At 49.1% G+C, this 23,596-nt stretch overlaps 1 protein-coding gene across 3 annotated transcripts in view; it reads right to left on the reverse strand.

Annotated features, from left to right (window-relative positions):
- Window positions 1-2,842: 2,842 nt before the first annotated feature.
- The window catches only part of LOC100057829 (choline/ethanolamine transporter FLVCR2), a 49,431-nt gene continuing 28,677 nt past the window's right edge, over window positions 2,843-23,596 (reverse strand). Inside the window, exons 3-12 of one of the 3 annotated variants that reach the window (XR_011432233.1) lie at window positions 21,348-21,482; window positions 14,556-14,623; window positions 13,200-13,303; window positions 10,168-10,278; window positions 9,053-9,158; window positions 8,791-8,902; window positions 8,155-8,210; window positions 4,862-4,960; window positions 4,236-4,525; window positions 2,843-4,056 (exon numbers count right to left, since the gene is read on the reverse strand). Coding sequence is in view for 2 of the 3 variants with exons in the window: in XM_070250177.1 (XP_070106278.1) it covers window positions 7,873-8,210; window positions 8,791-8,902; window positions 9,053-9,158; window positions 10,168-10,278; window positions 13,200-13,303; window positions 14,556-14,623; window positions 21,348-21,482 (974 nt within the window). In the remaining variant the exon portion in view is untranslated. Of the gene's footprint in view, window positions 4,526-4,861; window positions 4,961-7,727; window positions 8,211-8,790; window positions 8,903-9,052; window positions 9,159-10,167; window positions 10,279-13,199; window positions 13,304-14,555; window positions 14,624-21,347; window positions 21,483-23,596 lie in introns of those variants that run through there. The other 2 variants (XM_070250178.1, XM_070250177.1) reach the window with 2 other exon arrangements.

Genomic DNA, 23,596 nt, shown 5'->3' on the forward strand with positions numbered 1-23,596 from the left:
TCCTCAGTCTTTTCATCAGAAAATCCATCAAATTGGCTTATAAAGAATGTACCCCTCCAGGGCTAACAGCTAGATGTTTGGTTGGCATATGGAATTCTTTCTCACCTTACTACCATCTAAGAGTTCAGGGTTGGGAAACTGGTGTCACTGTCTAGTTTTCCAATGGCTGGAAAATCCTTAAAGCCCAAGAAAACATTAATAGACCTTTCAGTTTTCAGTCTTGTCCCCTGGAATTTCCCTTGCTTGACATCCCAGCACAGGAAGTACCTTGCTTTCACTGTGTTGGCATTGCCAACCCCTGGATGATGGAGATCAGCAGCTGTATGTTACAATCACCCAGGGAGGGAGATTTCAGAAAATACTTATGCCCTGGGCCCACCTCCAGAGTATGAGTTAACTGGGCTGGTACCCAGGTCTTGGTAATTTAAGCAACTTTCCTCAGTTGATTCTAATAAATGCCCAGGATCGAGGACCACTGTTACAGTGGAAGATGATCCGTACTTCAGGACAACATATCTGATCAGCAGTGTCAGAACCAAGCCACCAAGAGCTGTGTGCCCTCAGAAAATGCCAGAGAATCAGTGCTTTGTTCCACTACCACGTGCACAGGAAACCAGCCTGGTTTGGGCTCTGCTCAGATAACATAGATCTGGATTCAGGGGAAGACCCAGGGACTGAGGTCTCTCAAGGACCAGATGTGGGCATCTAGATAGATCCCAGTATTTCTGAGTTCTCTCCTACCTCAGCCTTGAGAAGACTACTGACCCCCTAGGCCTCCTCTGTTGACAGATACTCTGCAGCATTGCTCCAAACCTGTCCTCATCCAGACTCGCTGGGTGTTGTCAACACCAGAGGGGCTTCCAGGGCAGAGGCAGAAAGTGCTACATCCAGGAGTTACTGCCTACGTGGGCAGATTCACAACTGAACAGTCAGCACCGGTTCTTGTTTTCTTCCTAAGGAAGGAATGGATGCTTGAGAAGGCAGAGGCAGAAAATACAGTGAGCAGCAGAGAAGACACAGCTGCATGACCCTGAAAGGAGGGCATTGCCCTCCAAGGACAGCCCACTGGAGTGGCAGGTGCCCCAGACACAACCCTGGGAGCTCCCACGGGCTGGGTGCTCCAATACAGCGTGGAGACATGAGAGCCCATTCACTGTCTCAGCAAGTGGCTATTGAACACTTGCTCCATGCCAGACACATGGGAAAGAGAAATGGACAACCCAGGCAATGTCCCTGACCCCGTAGCCCTTACATTGTGGACAAGGAAACGTGAGCAACGAGTCAACAGGTGACAGCACAACTTCTGACAGTGATAAGAACTCTAGAAAACAAGGAATTCTGATCAAGAAGGGGAGGGGGTATAACTTAGATCATCAGGAAAGGCCTCCCTAAGGAGGTCGGGTTTGTGTTGCGACTTGAATGCCCAGACCTCAGGTGTCTTCAGATATGAGATAGGCATTTAGGGCAGAGGGAGCAGCATCTGGAGGGTAGGAACGGTCTGTTCAAGGAGTAAGATTGGTGTAACTACAGTATGGCGAAGTTAGTAGTAGAAGGTAGGAGATGGGTCAGAAAGAGAGGCAGGAGACTTGTAAGGGATCATAGGAAGCTTGAAGTTGGAACTTGAATGTATTGGGAACTCTCCATCAGTCAAGACTCTTTAGGTGAAAGGAACAAACTCTACCTTAAACCAGCTTAAACAATAAAGATAACATTGGCTCACAAAACTGAAAAGAGGATATAGGCTTCAGGGATGGTTTGATCAGGACTCAGCTCCATTTCTCTGCATTTCTTTCAGCTCTGCCCTCCTGTGTTGGCTTCTTCCTCAGGCTGGCTTCCTTTATGGTGCCAAAAGTGGTGCAGCAATTCCAGGCTCACATCCCCACAATGTCACATCTAGAAAAGTAGCTCAGTGATAAGGACTATCTTTCCCTTACTCACCAGGTATGGTACGGAGTAAGAAAGAAAAAGAGGCAGTAAGAAAAGCAATGATCTTACAGAGTTAACCTCTGAGTGGAGACCTGATGGAGCCCACCTAAGAAAGAGTGAATGAAAGCCTAAGATGGTTTGGATCCTCCAGGCATGCATCATAGAACTGTGATTCCAGATAAATAAAGACAAGGACCTAGAGTATCTAGCAGACACTGACTATTAGATTTCTCTTACAGCCCAGGCTTGGCTCCTTTCCCAGATGATTTTAAGGAGAATCGTACTGTTGTCTCTCTCCAGCTAAGAACTGCTAACAGAGCTGGTGCCAGAACACCCCAGGCACAGAGCACCTCTCTAGGGAAGAAATGTACAGAAAACCGACGGCAGCAGCATATCCAAGTAACAGCCATAAGGTGAACGCGACTGGGAGGGAGAGTGGCAGTAAGTAGGACAGTTCAGGAGAAAAACAGTGACGGAGCTGCATGCAGTGAGACTGTGGACTCTGGCCAGAGCAGACTGGTGCCAGGCTGGGGTGACTGTAGAACAAACACCTTGGCCACCCTCTGAAGCAGAGGCACAAACGACAGTGGGCCCTCTCGGCAGCCACGCTCGGGGAACTGTCTTGATGTGTGCACAGCATGGAACAGCGTCAGGGTCACGTGATGGGCGCTGAGGCGCAGCACCCCCTGGAGGTGGACAGTAACCTTTACAGCCTGTGTGTAAAAGATAACCCAGGTTTCCAGGATGGTAACATGGATGTAAACAGGGCCACTTCTGTGGAAGGCCAAGGAGCTGCCCCTCCAGCCCTGAGCCCTCACCCCTGCAGCCCTTTCCCATAGCTTCGTCCTCAGAAATGTGCGAGAGTCCTCTGGGGACTGCCAAACGCCATCTCTGCCCCCCCAAACAACAAAGCAGGCCATGTGAAGAATCTTTTATTGCCCTAAAACATCTGGTATTACAAATAGAAAATACAAACTGTTTTTAAAATAAAGTAATGGATTCAGTAAACATTTGGTTACCACACTTTAAGGGCTGAAGTGGAAAGACCTTTCTCCTTATCGCAAAGTAAGGTCCACCTTCTCTCCAGCTCCCTTCCACTCCTAACTCACTCCTCCCACCAGAAGTGAACTTTTATTACGACAGAGAGTCTGTACACACACCCCAGACTCCCCTCGGGCAGTGGCCTAAGCAGCCCAGCACTGCAGCCAGCGCAGGCTGCACCGACATGCTGCAGCCAGGGCCGTGGCCACAGCAGATCAGCACGGTGGTCAAGATCACAGCTGCGCAATGCACAGGAGAAATGCAAAATGTCTTACTTTCAGGAAAGGCAACCCAAGCTCATGAGTAGAGCCAGACAGCAGGCTAGGCAAAAGAGGAGGTCAGCTTGAGATGGTTCAAAGGGAATCCCTTTAAATTGAGAACATCTGATAAAGAGTGTTGCTCGAGGGGGTGGGTCCAGATACTGTCCCCACGAGAGGTGGGATACGCTTAATTCAGGCAGAGAATTCCCACATCAATGGCCTCCTTCCTTCTGCCCTTTTTTCTCATCTCAGAAGCAGTGTTGCGTTTTCAGGCTGGAATGAATCAAGATTACTTTTCAGCAAGGTTACAGGAAGTCGGCTGGGATTTCCCTCCCTCCAGAGAAAACAAGCACTTAGGCCAATGACCGAGTTTCTCAAGCCAACGTCCAGATGAAGGCGTCAGAGGTGACTGACACACACAGAAGTGCCTGGGCAAGGACTTCTCTTTAGAAAGAACCTTCCCGTCCCCAAATCAAGTACCAGAGTTCCCAAATCTGGGCCTTCACAGATGCTCAGAAGGTGCCCAGCAGCCTCGCACACCTGGGCGGTAAACTTGGCCAAACCGCTTTCTCCTTCATGGTCACAACAAAGCTTTTCTCAAGTTTATTGATGTTGGTTTGATAGCTCTCAGGAAAGAGGGTTTGGAGACAGACCCCAAGGTCAGGCCCAGAGAATCGAGGCCCAGAGGGCCGATGGGTTTGCTCTGATGAAGGTGGTTCTGATGGCGCTGTCTCTCCCAGAGAACTCAGCAGTCAGTGAGGCCCCACGGACGACCCTCATCCAGAGAGCAGCCGCTCCCGAGAACTGGGCTTCGAAGGGTCTTAAGACACTAGAACAAGTTAACATCCTGAATGAGCTCTCATCCTGTGATCGTTTTGAAGGCCTTCTCCATAAGGGAGGAGAGGAAGAGGGAAGGCAAACCCCAGGCCAGGGCCGGCCCCCAGGTCCTGCACCAGCCTCTCCCGACACCAGCTCCCCTGACCCAAAGGGGGAGGGGCGGGGTCGAACCTGGACTTGGTGAAGGGTGCCATTTTCCCCGACTAGACCACACGAGCTCTTGCATGGGCTCCAGGAGGCACAGGCCCTGCCATCCAGGCCACAAGCATTCCAGCCGCTTCCCTCCAAAAGCTGCTCCAGTGAAGACGTCTGTGCTGGCAGTGAGCTGTGCTGACAGAAGTGGGGGGTGTTCGTGTTCCCTGAGTCGCCGCCACCTTCCTCTCTCAGAAATGCTCCTCAGAGAGGGCTGAGGGGGCTTTGCTGATATGGCTCTCCTCCTCCTCTTCCTCCTCTTGGAGCTTCTACAAGGCAAAACAAGCAGGCAGCCCTTTGGGTAAAGAGACACAGGACTCCACCCCACCTGGAGCAATGCCTGTCAGTGACGCTGTATCAGTGGGAAACACAAGAGTCAGAGGCCACTCCACGTCCCCAACAATGAGTAAAGGGAACGAGAAAACAGCCTCCAGCCCCTGCCACAAGTGTGCTTCACACACATACACACGCACACCCCATTGCAACATCATCAAAGGAAAACCAAAAAAGGCCAGCTTTCTGTGATGCCACCTCTGCCCACCATCCCACTCCAAGCGTCACTGTGCACGCTCTCTCCCTCCCCATGCTGACAGCCTGCAACTCACCGGGACTGAGCCTCAAGTAGCTGGCCGAAGTACCCGATCCATGACTCCCTCAGAATTCCAGGCTAGGCCATCTGGAGGCAGCCCCCAGGATGAGGAACACTGTTATAACGTGCATGGAATAGATGCAACAGAGACTTTAGAAAGGCAGGATGCCGGCCGCATATATAAACTCAGTGGATGGAAACAGGTGTCTATACTTTGTGCACAGAGAGAAGGACCTGCGTAGTTGGCTCTGGCTTTCTCAGGGAGGAGGGCACAGAACTAGGAGAGTCTTCTGGGTCACACTTGTTAGGTGGGCTTGGAATTAAATTTGGTCTGGAAGTCATCCCGTGGGGCCCCTGGGTGCACAACGCCACCTTGGGCACTTGTCTGCTGGTTTAAGGAGCACTTTGCTTCTTAGCTCAAGGGTTTGTCTAGTTCGCTCGAAGGCCTTGGGCCCAGGCACAGCACTGCACGGTCAACGGCACTCGGCTGGGGCAGCGTGTGCAGGGCCACACTGCAGTGCAGGGCCGATGTGACACGTGGTGCTTCTGCCCCAGGGAGTGTCGCCAGGCCAGTCCATGGCAGTGGCAACAGCTGGGCAATCCAGCCTTCGCCTTCTCAGTCTTGGTAACCTGCCACCAGGTCTGCCTCGGCCATGAGAAGCCTTCGTTAGGCAACTAGCAGCCTACTTAAGTGGATCAGGCAGGCTCTCTCTGGCATACACGTGCACGCACACACGACTGCCTCCACCAGAGCCAGCAGCTTGAAATCACAACCAGAAGCCCAGGTTAGTGGGGTCAGAAGCACAGCCCCTGCCACTGTGGCTGAAACTACCAACTGGAGGAAAAATGGAAACCGAAGATTTTCATAGTCGAGGTCAGTTGTTACACCCCTCCCAGAAGTTCTGCCTCTTTTTACCAAAACTATACACCTCACTGATTACAAAGAGCAGCTCTGTCCAGATCTGCTGTGGGCTGTGTCTTCCCCTGGCTCTGATAATGAATTCGTGTGCTGGGGCGCAGGTCTCGCTTACACTCACCACCACGGGGTGTGTAATGATGGGCTCCAGAGGAGGGGTGCTCTGTGACAGCCCTGGCTTCCCTGGGTGTCAGCCCAGCAGGACTCTGATCTCCCCCTAACACTAAGCTGGCCCAGATGCAAGTGAGGGACAGAGACGCATAGTGAGTTATCGAGGGACACCAGCACCAGACTGAAGTCTCCTCCTCCTACTCAGTGCTCTTTCCAGTACTCCACACAGAAGGTGACTGAGCCAACACCTCCAACCTTGATTAACCACGCGGGCCACGTGCACAAGGATCTGGCTGCAAGAATAGTGAAATATTGGAACAACCTGAACATTCAACAAGACGAAATGGAAATACATATATGTGGATATGAGGCTGTAAAATGTCATGGTGTGCAAAGGTTGTAAGCTATATTAAGTAAACAAGCAGGGCAGAAAACCACATGTGCACAAGCATACGCATAGAAACGTTACTAGGTTATCTCTGGGTGCAAGGATTGTAGGTGACCTTTACATTCTTGTCTGACTATATCTGCCAACGTAAACACAGATTATAAAGTAAACATAGCAGAATCCCACATCACTTGACACAATATGTCACATTCCACATTGAAACCTTTTCACGAGAAATCCATCCTGGTTTAGTACAGGCACCTTTTCCCAGGCTCACTATATAGCCACCAAAGTGTCCCAGATCATAAGGTTTCCTTGTCCACGGCACAGGGAAAGCCGTCTCCACAGTGCTAATGCTGGGCCCCTCCCCATCTAGAGAATAGCATTTCTGCTCCAAGGCTTTCCCTGTCTCCCCACTGAGTTTCCTGCCCAAGGCTGCTCCTCCCACAGGCTACCTCCTGCTGCCTGCCAGCTCTGGAGCGTGAGATCAGAAGACAGATAGTAGAGAACTAAGGTCATCATCTGTCTGCCAACACGTATCCTTAAAACGCTAAACGTACCTCTGTCAGATCCATTTTTTCCCTGAGAAAATTGACGAAGACTTTTGAAAATGATAAACACTCAGTGCTGGCACTCATTCACCGCTACAGCAACGTGAATGGGTAGTGCCAATGGTAGCTTTCTAGAGGACAGATTAGCAATACATTTCAAAGTCCTAAAAATGTGCTTGACCACTGATCCATTTCTCAAGGAAATACTGTGCTTAAGAACATGCACAAGGATTCCGCTTCCAGGACATTAATCACAATATTATTTATAACAGCAATTGGAAACAATCTAATGTCTACAGACAAGAAAACTGTTAGGCAAATCATGGTTTATCCATGCGCAGTCATTAGAAGTATGTTGTGAAGACTAATGATCCGATAAAGTGTTCACAACACGTGAAAAAGAAGATATAGGAAGATTCTATTTTTGTTTAAAAAACATAGATACACAACCATATATCCAACTATATGTATATATATTATACGTGGATATAGACACGTACAGTAAATGCAAAAAAACAGCATCTCATCTCCAGATGATGCTATTACAGGGTATTTTTAAATTTTGTACACTTTTCTGTATCTTTTAGTTTTTCTACAAAGAATGTGTATTATCTCTGTAATAGTTTTGGGCGTTTTGTTTGTTTTGTAAGAAATATCTCACTTTTACTCCTTCTCAGATTTGATATTCCTTTCATCCTGGCTCAGATTTGATACCTAACATTTTGGTTGAAACAGTTCCCAGCAAATTTGAGCAGATGGGAAACACTTCTCTGTTCTAGATCATGCTCCTGGTCCTCTCCCCTTCCACCACCATCAGCTCCTGCTTCCTGAACTGTCCTTTTAAAGCCCTACTGGCAATCCATTGGCTCCAGTCCCTCCATCCCCATCCCACTGCCTAAGCAGCTGTCATCTGCCACCAGAGCCACTGCCTTGGGGCCACCACCACCCTGACAGAATGGTCAAGCCTGGCTGCCACCTCTCCTCTCCAGCCACAGACCCCAGGCTGAAAGCAGTGGAGCCAAGGCCTCAGGGCTTATCTCAGGATGAGGGGTGGATGCTACTCAGCAGACTGTGACAATAGTGATGTCCTCTGGGGACCAGAGCAGGGAGGCCAGGAGAAGGGCAGGAAGTGGGAAAAGAGCCTGGAAAAGACCAGCAGAAAAGCAGTGCTGAAACACCCACTGAGCAAACTCTGGGCGCCATGTTTGTGAGAGTTGAGATGGTCTCACAGCCACCATAAAACCAGTCCATTCTGGGAGCTCCACCGGCCCCCACCGATGCAGCCACATCCTCAGCAAAGCCAAGAACTCAGAACTCTGCCCAGCAAGCTCCCACATACTCACATTCTTAGGATTTTTCCCGTTTACTTTCTGCCTCCGGAGATCTGCCTTAATGAATGCTGAGGTCAAGGGGTCGAGAAGGAAGAGCAACAGAGAAACACAGTTATCAAGCCAACCAATGGTCAGCTCCATCCAAGAGGGAGCCCTCATTTTCCCTATGGTCACAGGTACCCCAGACCTGCTTCAGATATCCCAGGGAGCTGGGGGTCCCATCAGCCAACTTGATAAAGCCTGCTGTCCTGGACAGGCAGAAGCCAATGATGACACTGACCTTTGTTTATAAATCACATATTTGCCAAAGACTTGGCCCACATAGCTATAATCCTCACAACAATCTCCATTTTACAAACGAAGAAAGTGAGGCTCCCACAAGTTGGTTTGCTTGACCAAGCTCAAACAGCTATGGAGATCAGAATCACAGTCCAGAATTCAAATGAGGGTCTTTTGGCACCAAAGCCCATACTCATTACATCAATGCATGCTACCGCCTCCCAAAAAGATTCCCTAAGAAGCCCCCCGACCCCCCTGCATGTGTACCCCCAATCTGTGTGATCAGTCAAGACACTGGGGAACCAAATTGCCAACAGCGTAAGCCCATGGGCAGCCTGAGTGCCATCTTGTCCTGAGGCCCTGACTCACCAGTGAGGACTACTCCAAGGGTGAGGAACACACACAGAAAGATGTTTGCAGGCATGGCCCCATACTTCCCGATAATCTGGTCCTGGGAGATGGTGAACATGATCCCGAATACCTGGAAAGGCACAAAAAAGAGTCGAAATAAGGGCCCAGCCAACTAGCCCATGGAGGAACTCAGCTCCCACAATGCAATGCCTGCACCAGCCAAGCCAGGCAGGAAACCAAGAGTCACTGCTTTGGGGCCACCACCAAATAAGAGCCTTACCTGTGGGCAAACGTTGAGGAGGCCGGCCGACACGGCTTCTGGTTCTGGGTATGTCAGCTCCACAGCAAACTCAAATCCCAGAGGGAGATAGCCAGTCATAAAGAAGCTGAAAGCCAGATCACAGAAACAAGGTGATGGAGAATGTCCAGGCAAAGCAGGATGGGCAGCCTGCCTCCTCCCTTAGAACTCCTTTTCCTGTTTGTTTCTTCCCATCAAGACATGCCTTGAACAGATCAGGCCATCCCCCAGGTGGGCATACCAAGTAAGAGAGACCCCTGCAGTCCAGGAGGAAGTTCATATGGAGGGTTTGTGGTGAGGGGGCCTCTAGGGGTCCCCTGCTTCTTCTCTGTCCAGCCATCAATTACAGACAGAGTCAGCATTTACAGAAGGGCTGGGGATGCCTGGAGTGTTCAGTCCTCAGCTAAGAAATTCTGTGTCCTGGGTACACAGGCCCGATGCTGGGAATGGGAAGTTCCTGGATATTGAACAGCTTCTCCATGACCCTCTGCGACCTGGAAGGAGGAACTCAGAGTCCTCCTTATTTCCCTCCACAGAGCTGCCGGCTGAGAAGGACTCAGTGTCTGTCTGTCTCTCTCTCTCTGAATCTCTCTCACACACACACACACGTACTCATGAACTGCCTACACAAAGATGATTGGGAGGTAAAGCTGAGCAGGCCCCTCTTCAGGCAGGCCACTCATCTTCATTTACAGATGAGGAAACGGAGGCCCTGAGTGGTTAAGTGATGGGCCTGTGCTCTAATAGATAGTTAGCAGCAGAGATGAGACCAGGACCCAGACTTTCTGACTCTCAGCTCTGTGTACTTTCTGTGACTCCATGTTGTCCCAGGCAGAGCTGAAAAAGCCTCTGAATATGTCCTAGCCTCCCAGAGGTCTGTGAAGGACACACTCCATGCCACAGCAGGGATGGGCCTGGGAGCCCGAGGTGGCCTTTTGAAGTGCTGCAAGTAAACAAGACTTTTGGGCACCATATCTCCATCCCCAGAGGTGAGTGAGAAGGCAGCAAAGGGATCAATATTGCTTCCTAGGATGTCACCAGCTTGAGGAGCCATGGGATGGTGTTTTCTAGTTAAACAGCTTAGAGGTGAAACTTACCCCATTGTGCCAGTGGTGATGAACACTACCCACAGATGTGCCAGGTTCAAGGTAAACGTGTACACCACCATGCCCACCAGAGTCATGATATAGACCACCAGGGTTGTCTCCCTACAAGTGGAGGCAAAGAGGTTGAGTCATACACTTCTGAATTTAACAGGATCATTCATTCATTCATTCTACAAGTATCTGTTGAGCACCTGCTGTGTGTCAAGCCGTCTGCTGTGTGCTGGGACATCTGCTCTCATAGAACTTTCTGTCCAAGAGGTCGATGGACACTAAACCAACGATCACACAAATAATTCCTGAAGTACACTGTGGTCAGTGCTACAAAGGGTGAGACCAGGAAGCATGAAGCCGTCTGCTGCATGTGTGTCCTCCTGCAGAACCCTCTCAACGACATCTAGCAGGACCTTGACTCGTCCTTCTACCCACAAGCAGTAAGGGTACAGCCCTTCCTTGTCTCGTCCTGCACCAAAAAAACAAACAGGACCAACACGAGCTCTGGTCAGGTGGCAGTGGAGCACAAAACTACCCCAGAAGCCATCTGATTCTGCTCGTCTGCTGTCCCCACGACCCCATGACAATGCTGGGCAGTGTCATTAGGTTCTCTCTGTCTTCTCTAAGTTCTTCCTGTTGCCACGTGCACAGGAGCAGCACAGCTTTTCCTGCTGAGTCGGAACCACTCCGCTCCAGACAGCGGGACGGAGAGAGAACATTCTCCAGCCCTGAACTAGTGCTTGACTCCAAAGCCAAAGCGAGAAGGCTCTGCCCACTCCCTGTGACATCTCCCTGTGTCTGTCCCCTGGGAAGGGCCATCAGCAAAGTGCTGGTTTCGGTTTCGGTGTCACCCTGATTGTGCCCTCCACATGCGTCTCCTCCCGTGCTGTGCGCTCAGGACTCTGCTGGGCCCTGACTCTGCCGTGGGACCTGCGTTCCTCTCCCTGCCCCACTCACTGCAGGGCCCGGCTCTGCACAGCCGTCCGCCCTCCCGCCTCGCACATCAGGACTCCGACACGGAAAGCTGACTGCCTTCACTGGTCTCCCCTGGAGTCAGAAACACGGCGGGGGCGCCACCAATACGGGCTGAGGCTATGTCCTACTGATACCGCATTTATCGGGCTCCAGGAATTCTGCAAAGCACTTCACAGGCATTTATTATTTCACTCAACCCTCAGAAACGCTGGGCAAGAAATGCATGACTATCCCTACTTTTACAAATGAGGAAACTGAGGCTCAGCCAGTTAAGTTGTTTGTCCAAAGACACCTGTTGAGTAAATTGAGGGTGGGATTGGAACACTGCACTCCTTCTACCACGGCACCCAGGAATACTAATACACTGTGTGGTGGCATCTTTGGAAAAGCTTAAGGCCAGAGCCTCTGAAGGAGGCCCCTCCCACCCCGTGCTCAGAGCTGCTGAGGGTAGAGGAGCTTCCCCATCCCCCACCCTGCAGAATGCACCTTCATGGACACCAGGCTCTCTCGCTGACCCCACAAGCTCATCTTTGCATGTTTGTTTAGTCATAGATTCAACTCAAAGCACCACCCATCTAGAAAAACTATGGGTAGTGCCAGCCTGAGATCAAGGGACCTGACACCCAATTTCCAGCCTCCAAACCAAACAGAACAAATCTGGGAGCCTTAGGGAGGGGGGAACTGTCACCGAAATGACCAGATCACAAAGCTCTCACCTCCTTTCTCTGCCTGCGTAGTACTGCTGCCTGCAGGAGTGGGACATCAGGGGACACCAGGAACTGGTGACACTTAGGTTCTGAGGTGTCCTCCCCAGCCCTTCCATTGTAGTCTCCAGTTCGTCTGAATCACCTGGCTGCCCACATCCCAGCCCAGCTGACATTCCAATCCCTCCCTTCTCCTGCCACAAGGCAAGCCCTGGAAAAAGGGACCCTGCTGTTCCCTGGCTTGGGGGTGGCCAGGCCTCATGGCTCTCATGTCTGGCGGTGAGCAAGCAATTGACAGATGGCAGAGACGAGACGGCAGCCAAGCTCCACCAGCAGTAATTAAGCCAAGCCGGGCTCCTCGTCATGTTCAGCCAGGCGGCCACATCCCCAGGGATGGCCTCAATGGGCCTTTGACTAGGGTGGCCAGATTGAGACCTGGTCTGACCACAGCCTCACAGAAGCGGGTTTGTGTGGAGAGAACAGGTCTGCTACTGTCTGTCGCCTCCAGACACTGGGAACTTTGGAGGCCTTGACAAAGCAGTCCAGAGGACAGCCCTGCCCCAGAGCAGGACAACCCTGGCAGCTACCCTGCCGGCCAGCAACAATTGAGCACCCAGGGCATGCAGAGCACTGGAAAGAAGCAACAAGAAAGAAGGATGTTGGGCCTCTGTTCTCCAGAGCCTTTTCTCCAAGGCTGACTACTGAATTGAGACCCTGGGATTGCTTTTTACAAATGCAGATTCTCCTACTGAACTGGCATCCTGAGGGTGGGGCCCAGGAATCTGTATTTCTAACAAGCATCCTGGATAGCCTGGCGTACACTAAAATCTCAGTGGGTGTTGGGCATTCAGGCCCAAAGCACATCACAACATTTACCAATGAGGTGTAAGCACCTGCAAGATAATACACTGCAAACTGGAGGAAGCACAGAGCACCTTGGCTGACCCATGGGGTCCAAGAGGGAGCCATGGGCACAGGGCAGTGGAGTCACCTCCCCACTCTGCTCTTTGGGATTTCCACTAACTTCCCAACTGCTGCCATTTTTCCACATTCATTTGTATTTCTCCCTCTTCTGCACCTTGCACAAGCTGCTTGGGGGCTGGGACTGGGCAAGGTGCTGTGCTTGGCCTCATGTCCTCCACCTCAATCTTCCTAAGATCTCCACGGGGCGGCTATTGTTTCCCTTATTTTATAAATGGGGAAACTGAGGCTCAGAGAAGATAAATTTCAGTTGCCCGCTTAACCACTCAAACCCCCAGCTGCCGCACCCCAACCTTTGAAGCCGTATTGCTAACGAATGTGTCACTTCAGAACATGGGTCCCCAGTTCACAGTCCAGGAGGAAGTCACTTACTTGTAGGTTTTGGTCTTATCCAGCCAGATGCCTGTGATCACGGTCCCGAGGATTCCTGCAATGGTCATGGTCAGGCCGATTCTTCCAGCATTTACTTCTTCCCCCTGGGAAAACCACAGCCCCAGTGAGCACTCAGTGAAGCGACAAGACACCGGACAGGGCACAGTCCCCATGGCCAAGGGGTAAAGGCAGGCAACTCGGGCTCCATTAGAGCCAGTTCTCAGAAAGTACCAGGAAGGTGGTCTGTAGGAAGCTGCAGTGGGGAGAGAGTCCTAGAATGGTTGCTTCTCCCAACATAACATACCCAGAGTGTGTGCGTGATGCTGGATGCGGGGGGACCCAATTCTGTCCTTGGAACCACTTTTGGGTAGATTTTTTAAAAAATTTAATCCTGACAGCAACCCTTTGATTTCTCATTATTCCCATTTCACAGATGGGGAAACTAAAATATGTATATCCAAACATTCCATCCTTAGGTTTTGAGCTATCAGGGCCAAAGGAAGAGGAAGAGAACAGGTACACATTTCTGAGTGCTTATTATAAGGCAGATGGTGTGCTGAGGACTTTACACCATCTCATTAACTCTCATAATTCCCCACCATAAGGTTAGGAACGAATACTCCCTATTTTACAGATGAGGAAACTGAGGCACAGTTGGATTAACCTGCCAGCCCAAGATCATGAGGCATTTATTAAGTACACAGCTAGGATTTGACTTCAAACCTGTCAAATGCCAACTCTGGAACGCTGAGCCACAATGGCCACCACCTCCCAAAGTGGGAGACCCTCATCCTTTCAAAAGAGGGCTGGGCCCAGGATTTCTGACTCCAGGACACTCGGGATCCCACTCCCAGTGTCCAGCCCTCACTGATGATGGAAACATTTAGAAAGAGCATTCAGTTGATCAACTAAGAGCTCAAATTAAACCTTGCTAATATTTTATAAATTAAATATTTCCTATGTGATTCTATATGTCTATATGTTTACCTTGTGTGTCACCAGGCACCATGCTCTGTGCTTTACATATATATACTAGATAAGAATACATATATATACACACACAATATTATTTACTTTCTAATCCTACAAATAATCTTTCAGGAAGTAATTATACTTCTTTCACAGAAAAGAGAATGAGAGCTCAGAGAGGCTAACTACCTTGTCACGCAGGTTAGTACCATCAAAGCTGGGGTTGAAACCCAGGGCCACCTCCCTCCAAATCCCATAAGCATACACCCCCATACCACACTGCCACAAACTACGGAGAATCAAGAATTAACTGCTGCCCCAGCTCTGGCCAAGACACACACAGAAGTCTCATTGCCACGGTGCAGCGTGCTTAGGGAACTCCCTTACCGGGTAGTGCAAGATCACCATGCGATTCAGCAGAGTGGACAGGGCATAAAAAGCACCAGCATTCAGACCTAAGGAGGGAGGGAGAAACAGAGCATTAGGGTCAGCCTTCCACTGGGGCCGTTGCTAACTTCTCCCCCAACTAGTCAGGGAGGGTAGAAATGTTCATCCTCATTGGCACGGTGAGTGATGTCCTCAGAGAAGAAAAAGCCAGGGCGTATGAGGCTACCTGCAGTGTTTCGCAAAGAAATACTCCAAAAAAACCAACAGTAACCATTTGAACCTTTCCTTGGCCACATACCATTGCCCTTGATCCCTTTAACTCTGCCCTGGAAACACAGGCTCTGGAAACTATGACTTCCAAGTCAGAACCGTCTACATTCCTCTTAAGTGTTGGCTAGGCCTATGGGGTCAGTGCAACTAATGGTACCTTCCACTTCCTCCTGATGACCTTTCCCCTCTCCAGACTGCTCCAGACCTCTGACCCCTGACACCACTCCCTCCACAGGTGTCTTCTCACTTCTTTCCCCATCCCTCTTTCAACTTTCTTCTCAGATTCAATGTTACACAAAATATATATTTGAAACCAGAAAGGACCCTAAAGAGCATTTAGTGGACTCTCCTAATTCATCGACTCATTCAACAAATTTGTCACCCAGAGAAGTCCCTAAAACATTTTCTATGTCTAGTGCTTTGTTTTGAAGTTGTGCTTGCTCACAGGAACCAAGGCAGAACAATGCCAGGGGGCCACACTGCACAACCAGCCCAACCAGAAAGGTCCAAGATGGCAAGCGGGTGCCAGGCACAAAAGGAAATGTGTGTAAAAGATGCCGGGTACAAGAAGGGAAGATCTGTGCATGCCCCAAATGCCCCCGTTCCCCTTCACATCCCGTAAGAACCCTGCTCACCTTCCCTTGGAGAGAAGGTGTTTTAGAGCGGGAGCTCTGCCTCCTCATCCATTCATCAATGAAGGACGTTTCTGCTCTGCTCCCCCGAACCTGGGCTCGTTCTATGGGCACGAGTGGCTCTGGGCAAAAGGACCCAGTTGTGGGTCACTAGTCCCTTAGGGCTCAGTAACAAATGGAGCACCTAGAATATACTGTAAGAATCCGGGTCCTTAGAGAATGAGGCCATTTGTCCAAAGTCATACAGTGAGTTAGTAACTGGATCAGACGGGAACTGACCCAAAGGAGAAAGGGGCTCCTGCCCTCCCTTCACAATAACGGTGATGGTGATGATGATGATGGCAGCAGCACATACTTATGTACTGGACACTGTTCTAAGCACCTTACAAGCCTCATAACAACCCTAGATGGTAAGTAATATTATGATCCTCATTTTATAGACAAGAAAGATGCACAGAGATTTTAAAAACAACCCTTTTTACAGAGGCCACTCAGTAATGCCCACCAGGGGTCTTTTCAATTTTAACTAATTTTGAGGCTCCCAAGACTACCACCGGCACACTTGACCTTAGAACCACTTAGACGGTTGGAGGACAGCCCGTGGGCAGGGCAGCCTCAGGAGTTCCTCTTCAATGGAACCGGTCCATAGAACCCCAGGCCACGGAGCCAGCCAGAAGCTATTTGGCACCCAGGGTGATGGCTCAGGTGCAGGGGAGGGAGACATGGCATCCCTGGTTCAACACCTCACAGGAGCTACTGTTGCTCGTAATGCCTCCATGGCATAGCTTCCAGGGTCTCCAGCAGGGCCTCACCCTGGAAGGCTGCCATCCTTTCCAATTGTTTCTAAACTCCAACCCTAGAGGAATTAGGAGCTTCTGTATGCTTTCTGAATCAATCTGTAATCTAGTTATCCCTCCCATATTGTCAAAGGTCATCAGACATGGTTAAACAGCACAAATCCACCCCACTGCCCAAATCAGGGGGCTCGGTGTCCACACTGAAGGGCAGGAATGAACACGTGTTCCGCCCTGTGTGTGAGCCCCTCTCACAGGAAGAGAGGCCTTTATGTTGTATTCGGGTGTGATTGTCCCCAGCAATGCAAGCCTGCCAGGTCAGGGCTGTACTCCTGGGAGAAAATGTGATCCCCTGGAAGGCCTGGTCATCCTGGTATCTGTCACTGGGAGAAGACTGGGTCACTGAGGAGACGGGATTTAGGAAGGTAGGAAGGCCGCGTCATCACTCTGAGTTTCTCCCCTTTGTCAAGACCAGTTTGTTCAAACTGTGGTCCAGAGAACACTGGCATTAGAAGGATTGAGAGCTTAAAAATGCAGACTCCTGGACTCCACCCTGTACCTACTAAGTCTGATTCTTCTGGAATGGGGCTAGGAACCTGCATTTTAAAAACAACAACAACAAAAACCCTGGGTATTTCTCAAACTCTCTGGAGTTTGGAATAAATGGCCTTGGGAATATGAAGCAAGGCCCCCAGGTGCTGGGGTTACCATGGAGGCAGCTGGGATGGAAGGGGCTTCAAGACCGTGAAGATGATCCATAACACACCTGCTTTAGAAGCTCTCAACCCCTCCACCCACCAGAATCGCCTGGACTGCTTGTTAAAAGCTGATTCCCAGGCCGCAACTCAGACTTTCTGGATTTGAATTTACAGGAGACACATGGACATCTATACACACATTCAGCCAAGCACCCCAAGGAGTTCTGTCATCAGGAAGCTTGGGAAACACTGATCCCAGATCCTATCTCCGGGTCCTGGTTACTCGGTGTTCATTTCCCTTCCATCCTTCCTGAACTTGAAGTGAACTCTTGTTTCAAAGGGCCAGCCAGACCTCAGCAAAGCACCAGGGAATCCAGAGGATTCTATACCCACTCTGAAGCCAGCATCTCAGAAGGGGCCCAAAGCCCCCTCCCTAGCCCCATGTGGGTGGGGCAGTGGGAAAGCCCTTGAGAGCCCCAAGGAAAGGTGTCCTCAGGACTCCCGATGACCAACACTGGAAGACGATTCAGAAGCACAGCTGGAGGCAAGGCTGCGGGATGACATGGAAAAGTATTGGCTTTGAGGACATTCTCTAGAAGAGGTGCCTTTTCAATGATTCTTTTCAACATGGTGGTTGTTACACCACTGATGACAAGACATAAGGGAGGTCATGGGGAAGCAAGACCTAGAGACACAAGGAGTAGACAGCCAAAGAAAGGCTCTTTTCTTCACGGCACCCCACTGCTCAGACACATCACAGGCCCTGCCCTCCCCCACCCTCTGGTAGACCCGAGGAGAATCTGGCTGCAGCCTGCATCTTCCTGCATCACCAAACTTGGAGGAGGGGAGGTATTTTACTAGAGGAGGAGGCAGGTCCTTGTTCCTGTGATATTGCTGCAACATCCAGCACAAACCCAACCTCTGCACCTCCCCTCCAAGCTGGGCTGCCAGATTTAAGAAAAGACAACAACAAACGAAACTCTGAACCTCAAGTTCATGTGCCTGATGCGCCAATCATGGAGACATCAGTGCTGGAAGATGGAGAAAGGTTTATGCAAATTGGCCAAGATGAAAAGGCAGAAGGATAGGTTCTGTCAAATCTGCCTTCACAAGAGAAGAAAGCAGGGAGTTGTGTAATGCTAAGGGGTTTGGCAGGAGGAGTTTCAGAGAAACAAAGGGGTAACCCATGTTTCTTTCACTCCAGAAAAGCCTTTGGGCAATGTGACTTCTGGGGCCAACAGCAGCTGGGGGCTGGCTATCTGGTGATTGTAACTTCCCTGAAGGCATTCTTTTTCTTTTGTGAAACAAGCTCATAAATCCTTGTGACCCTTGGGTCACCCCTCACATTAAACAAGAAAACAGCAAATTGACAAGATTAACTTCTTTTCATAACAAGGTGAAAGGTAATCTTATAGAATATTTACAGTAACCCTCAGGTACCCAGCTTCACATCCACTTAAATCTGAATTTCAGATAAAGAAGTAATTTTTTACCATAAATATACCCCAAATTTACATGAGATGTGTTTATATTAAAAAGATCTGTAGCTTATCTGAAACTCAAATTTAGCTGGATGGCCCTTTTTTTCTCTCAAACCTAACTCTCAGTGTGTGGCCAGAAGCCTATAGGGAAAAGCCAGCCACACGCAGACCCTGGAATTCCTCCGAGGCCTTGCTGTATCACTGCACCTCAGCTCTGGGCAGCTGACTCAGCAGCTTGGAGAAGCCACTACAAATGCAATACTGGACATCCCGCCAGCTCAGTGAGAGCTACTCCTTACTTGGTGAAATCCAACTCAGACCAACGAAAGAACCTAAGAAATCAGCAAATTTACCAACCAACAGCAAGTTGGATGCCCAGTGTCTTTATTTGCAATTGCTTTAAAAGCTTTCATTTCCATTGAGAGCACTCCAATGAGAAGCAAATATTATTACTATTTTCTCAGGGAAGGTAATTAGAGGATGGGCACAGAATGGGTGAAGGTGGTACACTCAGTGATTGGTAGGGCTGACACCAAAACTCAGACCCCCCCACTCATTATGTGCCAACTCTGAACTCACCGGTCCAGCATTCAAGGCTCTTGCTCCAAGATGTCCATCCACGTCCAGCAAATGTGCCTGTAGAATGCTATCAGCTGCTTGATTCCCAGCTACACGCTCTTAAGTGCATACAATTCAGAGGAAAATATGAACATCATATGCACAATATAAAAAGTATGAACCATTTCCCTCTTCGCTGCCTTACCAGAAACTGCAGGGTTTGTTGGGGGATCTCTGCGGGGTTTCTAAGTCTCTTGCTGAATTTATAGAGGGTTTTTTGTTGTTGTTTTAATTTGGAGCAAAGACAGTGGGAGAAGAAAGTAGAGATTCTGAGGTGCACTGAGTGCCAGACACTGCCTTTACATGGCCTGTAAACCATAGAGAGAGACACACTAAGGCTGAGACCCCATCATCCCCAAATCCCAAAGATGGCTGGTCAATGAGGGTTGGTCCTGCTTCCAAAACCCTAGAACTCTACACCTACACCTTAAAAGAAAGCAACCCCCAGGCAACTGGTCTGGAGGACTGAATCTGAGGAAGGACATACTCCCCTAGGTTGACCCAAAGACCACTCAGGCAAGAGCACTAGGAAAAGAGCCCTGGCTCTGTCTCCAAGAGGCTCCCATCTGCATGAAAAGGCAAAATGGCGCAGTGGTCAGGAAGATGGGCTTTGGCATCAGACAGACAGAAGTTTATATCCAAGCTCTGTTACTCACTAGCTGTCCAAACGTGGGCAAGGAACTAAACCAGAGCCTGCTTCCGCAGGTATAAAATGCAATACAGTTAAGGACCTAAGTCCTAGGTCTATTTTGAAGATTAAAAGAGATAACACAGGTAAAGCACTTAACATGGTGCCTGACACATGATAATGGCTCAATAAAATGTTTTTCAAATCTATGATCAAGCTTTAGAATCATTTCCTTATGGGAAAGAGCCCTGTCACCAAGTCCAATTCTCTACCATGGAAATAAGGCTTGTGGTTTTCTGCAATGTGTCCAAATACCTAGGTTAGCTTAACTCCCTCTCACTGGGGTAATCCTAGGCCTTAGAGAAAAATGTTAATAAATCCTGTCTATACACGATAGAGTCAAATGCTTCCAGAGACTCAGAAGTGGACTGCTTTTCTAGTTTAGCACTATCTCAACTTAAATGACGATGTACTTCCACCCCTTTGTCTCTCTCCTCTCCTTCTGGGACTCCCACTATGCATACGCTGTATACTTGATGGTTTTCCACAGGTCTCTGAGGCTCTGCTCATTTTCCTCATTCTGTTCTTCTTTCTGTTCCTCACACAGGATAGTTTCATTCAACTTATCTTCAAGGTCACTGATTCTTTCTTCTGCCAGCTCAAATCTGATGGTGAGCCTTCTAGTGAATTTTTCATTCCAGGTATTGTGTTTTCAACTCCAGAATTTCGATTTGGTTCTTTTGTATTTCCATCTTTATTGATACTCTCCATTTGGTGTGACATCATTCTCTACTTTTCGTTCATTCTTTAGACATGGTTTCCTTTAGCTCTTTGACTATATTTACAGCAGTTGATTTACGACCTTTGTCTATTATGTCCAACGTCTGGGCTTCCTCAGGGACACTTTCTATCACACGTGTATGGGCAATGCTTTCCTGTTTCTTTGCATGTCCCATAGTTTTGTGTTGAAAACCTGACATTTTAAATACCATGTCAACTCTGGAAATGAGATTCTCTTCCCTCCCCAGGACTTGTTGCTGTTGCTGCTATTTATTTTGTATTCAAAATTTATCTTACCAAAAGCCAAGAAAATGAAATGACAGAGGAATGTTGTTTGCATTCAGGTAAAAAAGCAGCCAATGGTACAAGCAGAAGGAGGATTGGTTGGGGAGTGCTTCATGTGGCAAGACTCATGTATGCATTCAATCCCTCACTCATTCAATGACTGGTGGAGTATCCACACCAGGCTGGGCACTGCTGAGGAACTACAATGATGAAAAGATGTAAACCTCTGCTCTCAGGGAGTTCAAAGTCTAGTTGGAAGACAGAGCTGGAAACACTTTTTAAGAAATTCTAAGTGTTAAGACATACCGGGAACAGCACAATAAAAGAGGAAAGGTCACCTAATACTGCTTTACAGCAGTGACACTGAGATGAGACTTGACGGATCAGCAGGCATTTGTCAGACAAAATGACATGGGAAAGAATGGTATTCTAGGTGAACTTTAAGAACATGCAAAGGCCCTGAGGCACTGCTGGCTCTTCTGGTTGACCCCAAACAATGACGTTACATATGCATTTTGGATTTGGAAAGAGTAAGACGCACAGACACATCAGGCCTCTTGTCCCACATTCCCTGTTCAAGGACACTCCCAGACACCTGCAACTTACCATAGGAGATGACAAGCAGCACAAAGTTGAGGTTTTTGAAGAGCCGGATGATGGCGGATAAAGCATCAGAGGACGTCAAGGCAGGCTTCTGGGACTGTGCTCTGCTGGGGGGATGTTTAGGCTTCTCCTTGAATACTGAAAGGAAAGAGACAGAGATCACTGCAAATCCCTGTGGTCCCATCCCTGCAGAGCTGGCTCCCTCATCTGAGGAGGAGCCCAGACTCCCAGAGGAAATAGTAATTCTTCAACTAGCTCCTTTACAGCCCCTCTCTTGAAGCTGCATCTCACTGTCTGTGGCTGAGTGAGCTGCTCTTTGATTGCTTTTCCTTAATGGCCTCTGAATGGCTGCCATCACTGGGCCTCCCAGGCAATGTTCAAGGATCAAGGAGTCCCATAACAACCAGCAAAGAACACAGCACAGAGCCCTGAGAACATGCAGTAGTAATGTAAGGATGGAAAGGCAGTGAGGGCTGAGCTTTGGGATGAGTGAGCCCAGTTACTGGCTGAGCACCAGAGCTCCTCTCGAGGGGGAGGGACGGTGTTGCTCACGATTAGACAGAGCCTGGCACATGGCAGCCGGTACATATTCCCTGAAGAAGTGAAAGGAGCTTCTTCTACTGGAAAAACTCAGGTCCTTTCCTAGTTTCTCAAAGTCTGAGTCAGATACCTGCCTCCCGAAGAGACAAGAGGATTAACACATGCTCCTGCAGGAGTAGCCACTCAAATACGAAGGACTGAGGGGGGACATGGAAAACCATTCATTTTATATCCTATTTTCAGTGCAACTGGGCCAATCCATTTGTCTGCACTGATTGCCATTCAGTTCTCTGGGGGGCAGATCAGTTTAGCCAGTCGTTTGGCTAAAATGGTCCCCTAACTAGGTCCAAGCAAACACCGCGTGGCCTCCCCCACACTCCATGAGAACACTCCTCAAAGGTCAATAGGCTGTTTCCAGTAAGAGGAAGCTCTGCTAATGAGGTTTACTCTCTTGAAGATCAAAGGGCTCCCCACCCAGAAAACCCTCCAGCCCTGACTTCAGAGCCCGGCTTCTTCCTTCTCTGGAAACAGTCCTGGATGACTTCCCGCCATTGGGAAGCCCTCATCCACTGTCTTGCCTGTTCACCTCCCCTTCCATCAGGGGAATCAAAGCAAGGCAAGAGGTTATTTATCTCTGCAACAGCAGGTGTTTGCTTAAGGACTTGGCAACCACAAAACAGAATTCAGATAAGATTTCTCAGTTCTTTACTCAATGAGCTACTATCTGTGCTTGATAATAACATGACAAAATGTAGCAGTGTCCTATCGCCCAGATTTCAGCTGCAAAGGACCATGCCCTCACCAGCTACAAACATGAGAATTTGCAGGTGGGAACATCACAGTTTGAAACTTAAAGTCTGGCTGAGTGAGGGTCCCTGGCCGGATTCTTCTTTCCTGCTCTCACCCACGGCTCCACGGCTTCTCAGCCTTCCAGGACACCAAGTCCTCTGTCCAAGATATCTGCCAGCCTCTGGGGCCATCAGACAGCCCTTCCTCAGCTTGGACACTGGGGAAGGAAGGACACAGTGAAAACAGTGGAGTGATGTACAGATTGTAAAACTGACTCTGGAGGTGAGGCCGGCAGGAAGGACTGACACATTTAACACGTGAGGTCGAAATTTCAAATGTTAGGAAGAAAGGCGGTTAAGCTTTAAAGACGAGTGACTAACTGAAAATGAAAACCTCTACTATGCTGTTTCTGAATTTATCAGAGCCCATGTAATACCACTCAGATGGTGAAAGAAGATAAAATTCACCAAGTATCTTCAATATTAAACATACATGCACATAAAATTAACAGTAGTTATCTGAGGTTCGTGTTTGGGATTAACTGGTACAAGGCTAAATTAATGGGCATTCTTTTTTGTATTTTCTAGATTCTCCCATAATGAGGATACATTACTCTTTTATAATTTTTAAGAAATCATTAAAAAAATGTGGCCCCATCTTTCTGGCGTCATGGCAAAGTGAGCTTGCCCAGGACTCTCTCCCCTCCAACCTACAACAAAAAGGAGCAACCAAATTCCAACAGAAAATATCCTAATAGCACAGGAATCCTTGGAGACCCACAGCAGCCAAATGACAGAGGGCAGAGAGGCTGGAGCCCCCCTTGCAGGAGCTGGAATGGGGTAAGAGAGAACTTCGCTCCCTCCCTTAAAGACTGGGATCATTGCCACCGGAGGTTCCATGAGGGAAGGAGCAGGGGAGGGTCA

The sequence above is a fragment of the Equus caballus genome, chromosome 24 (assembly GCF_041296265.1).
Source record: "Equus caballus isolate H_3958 breed thoroughbred chromosome 24, TB-T2T, whole genome shotgun sequence".
In the NCBI taxonomy this organism is placed as follows: Eukaryota; Metazoa; Chordata; class Mammalia; order Perissodactyla; family Equidae; genus Equus; species Equus caballus.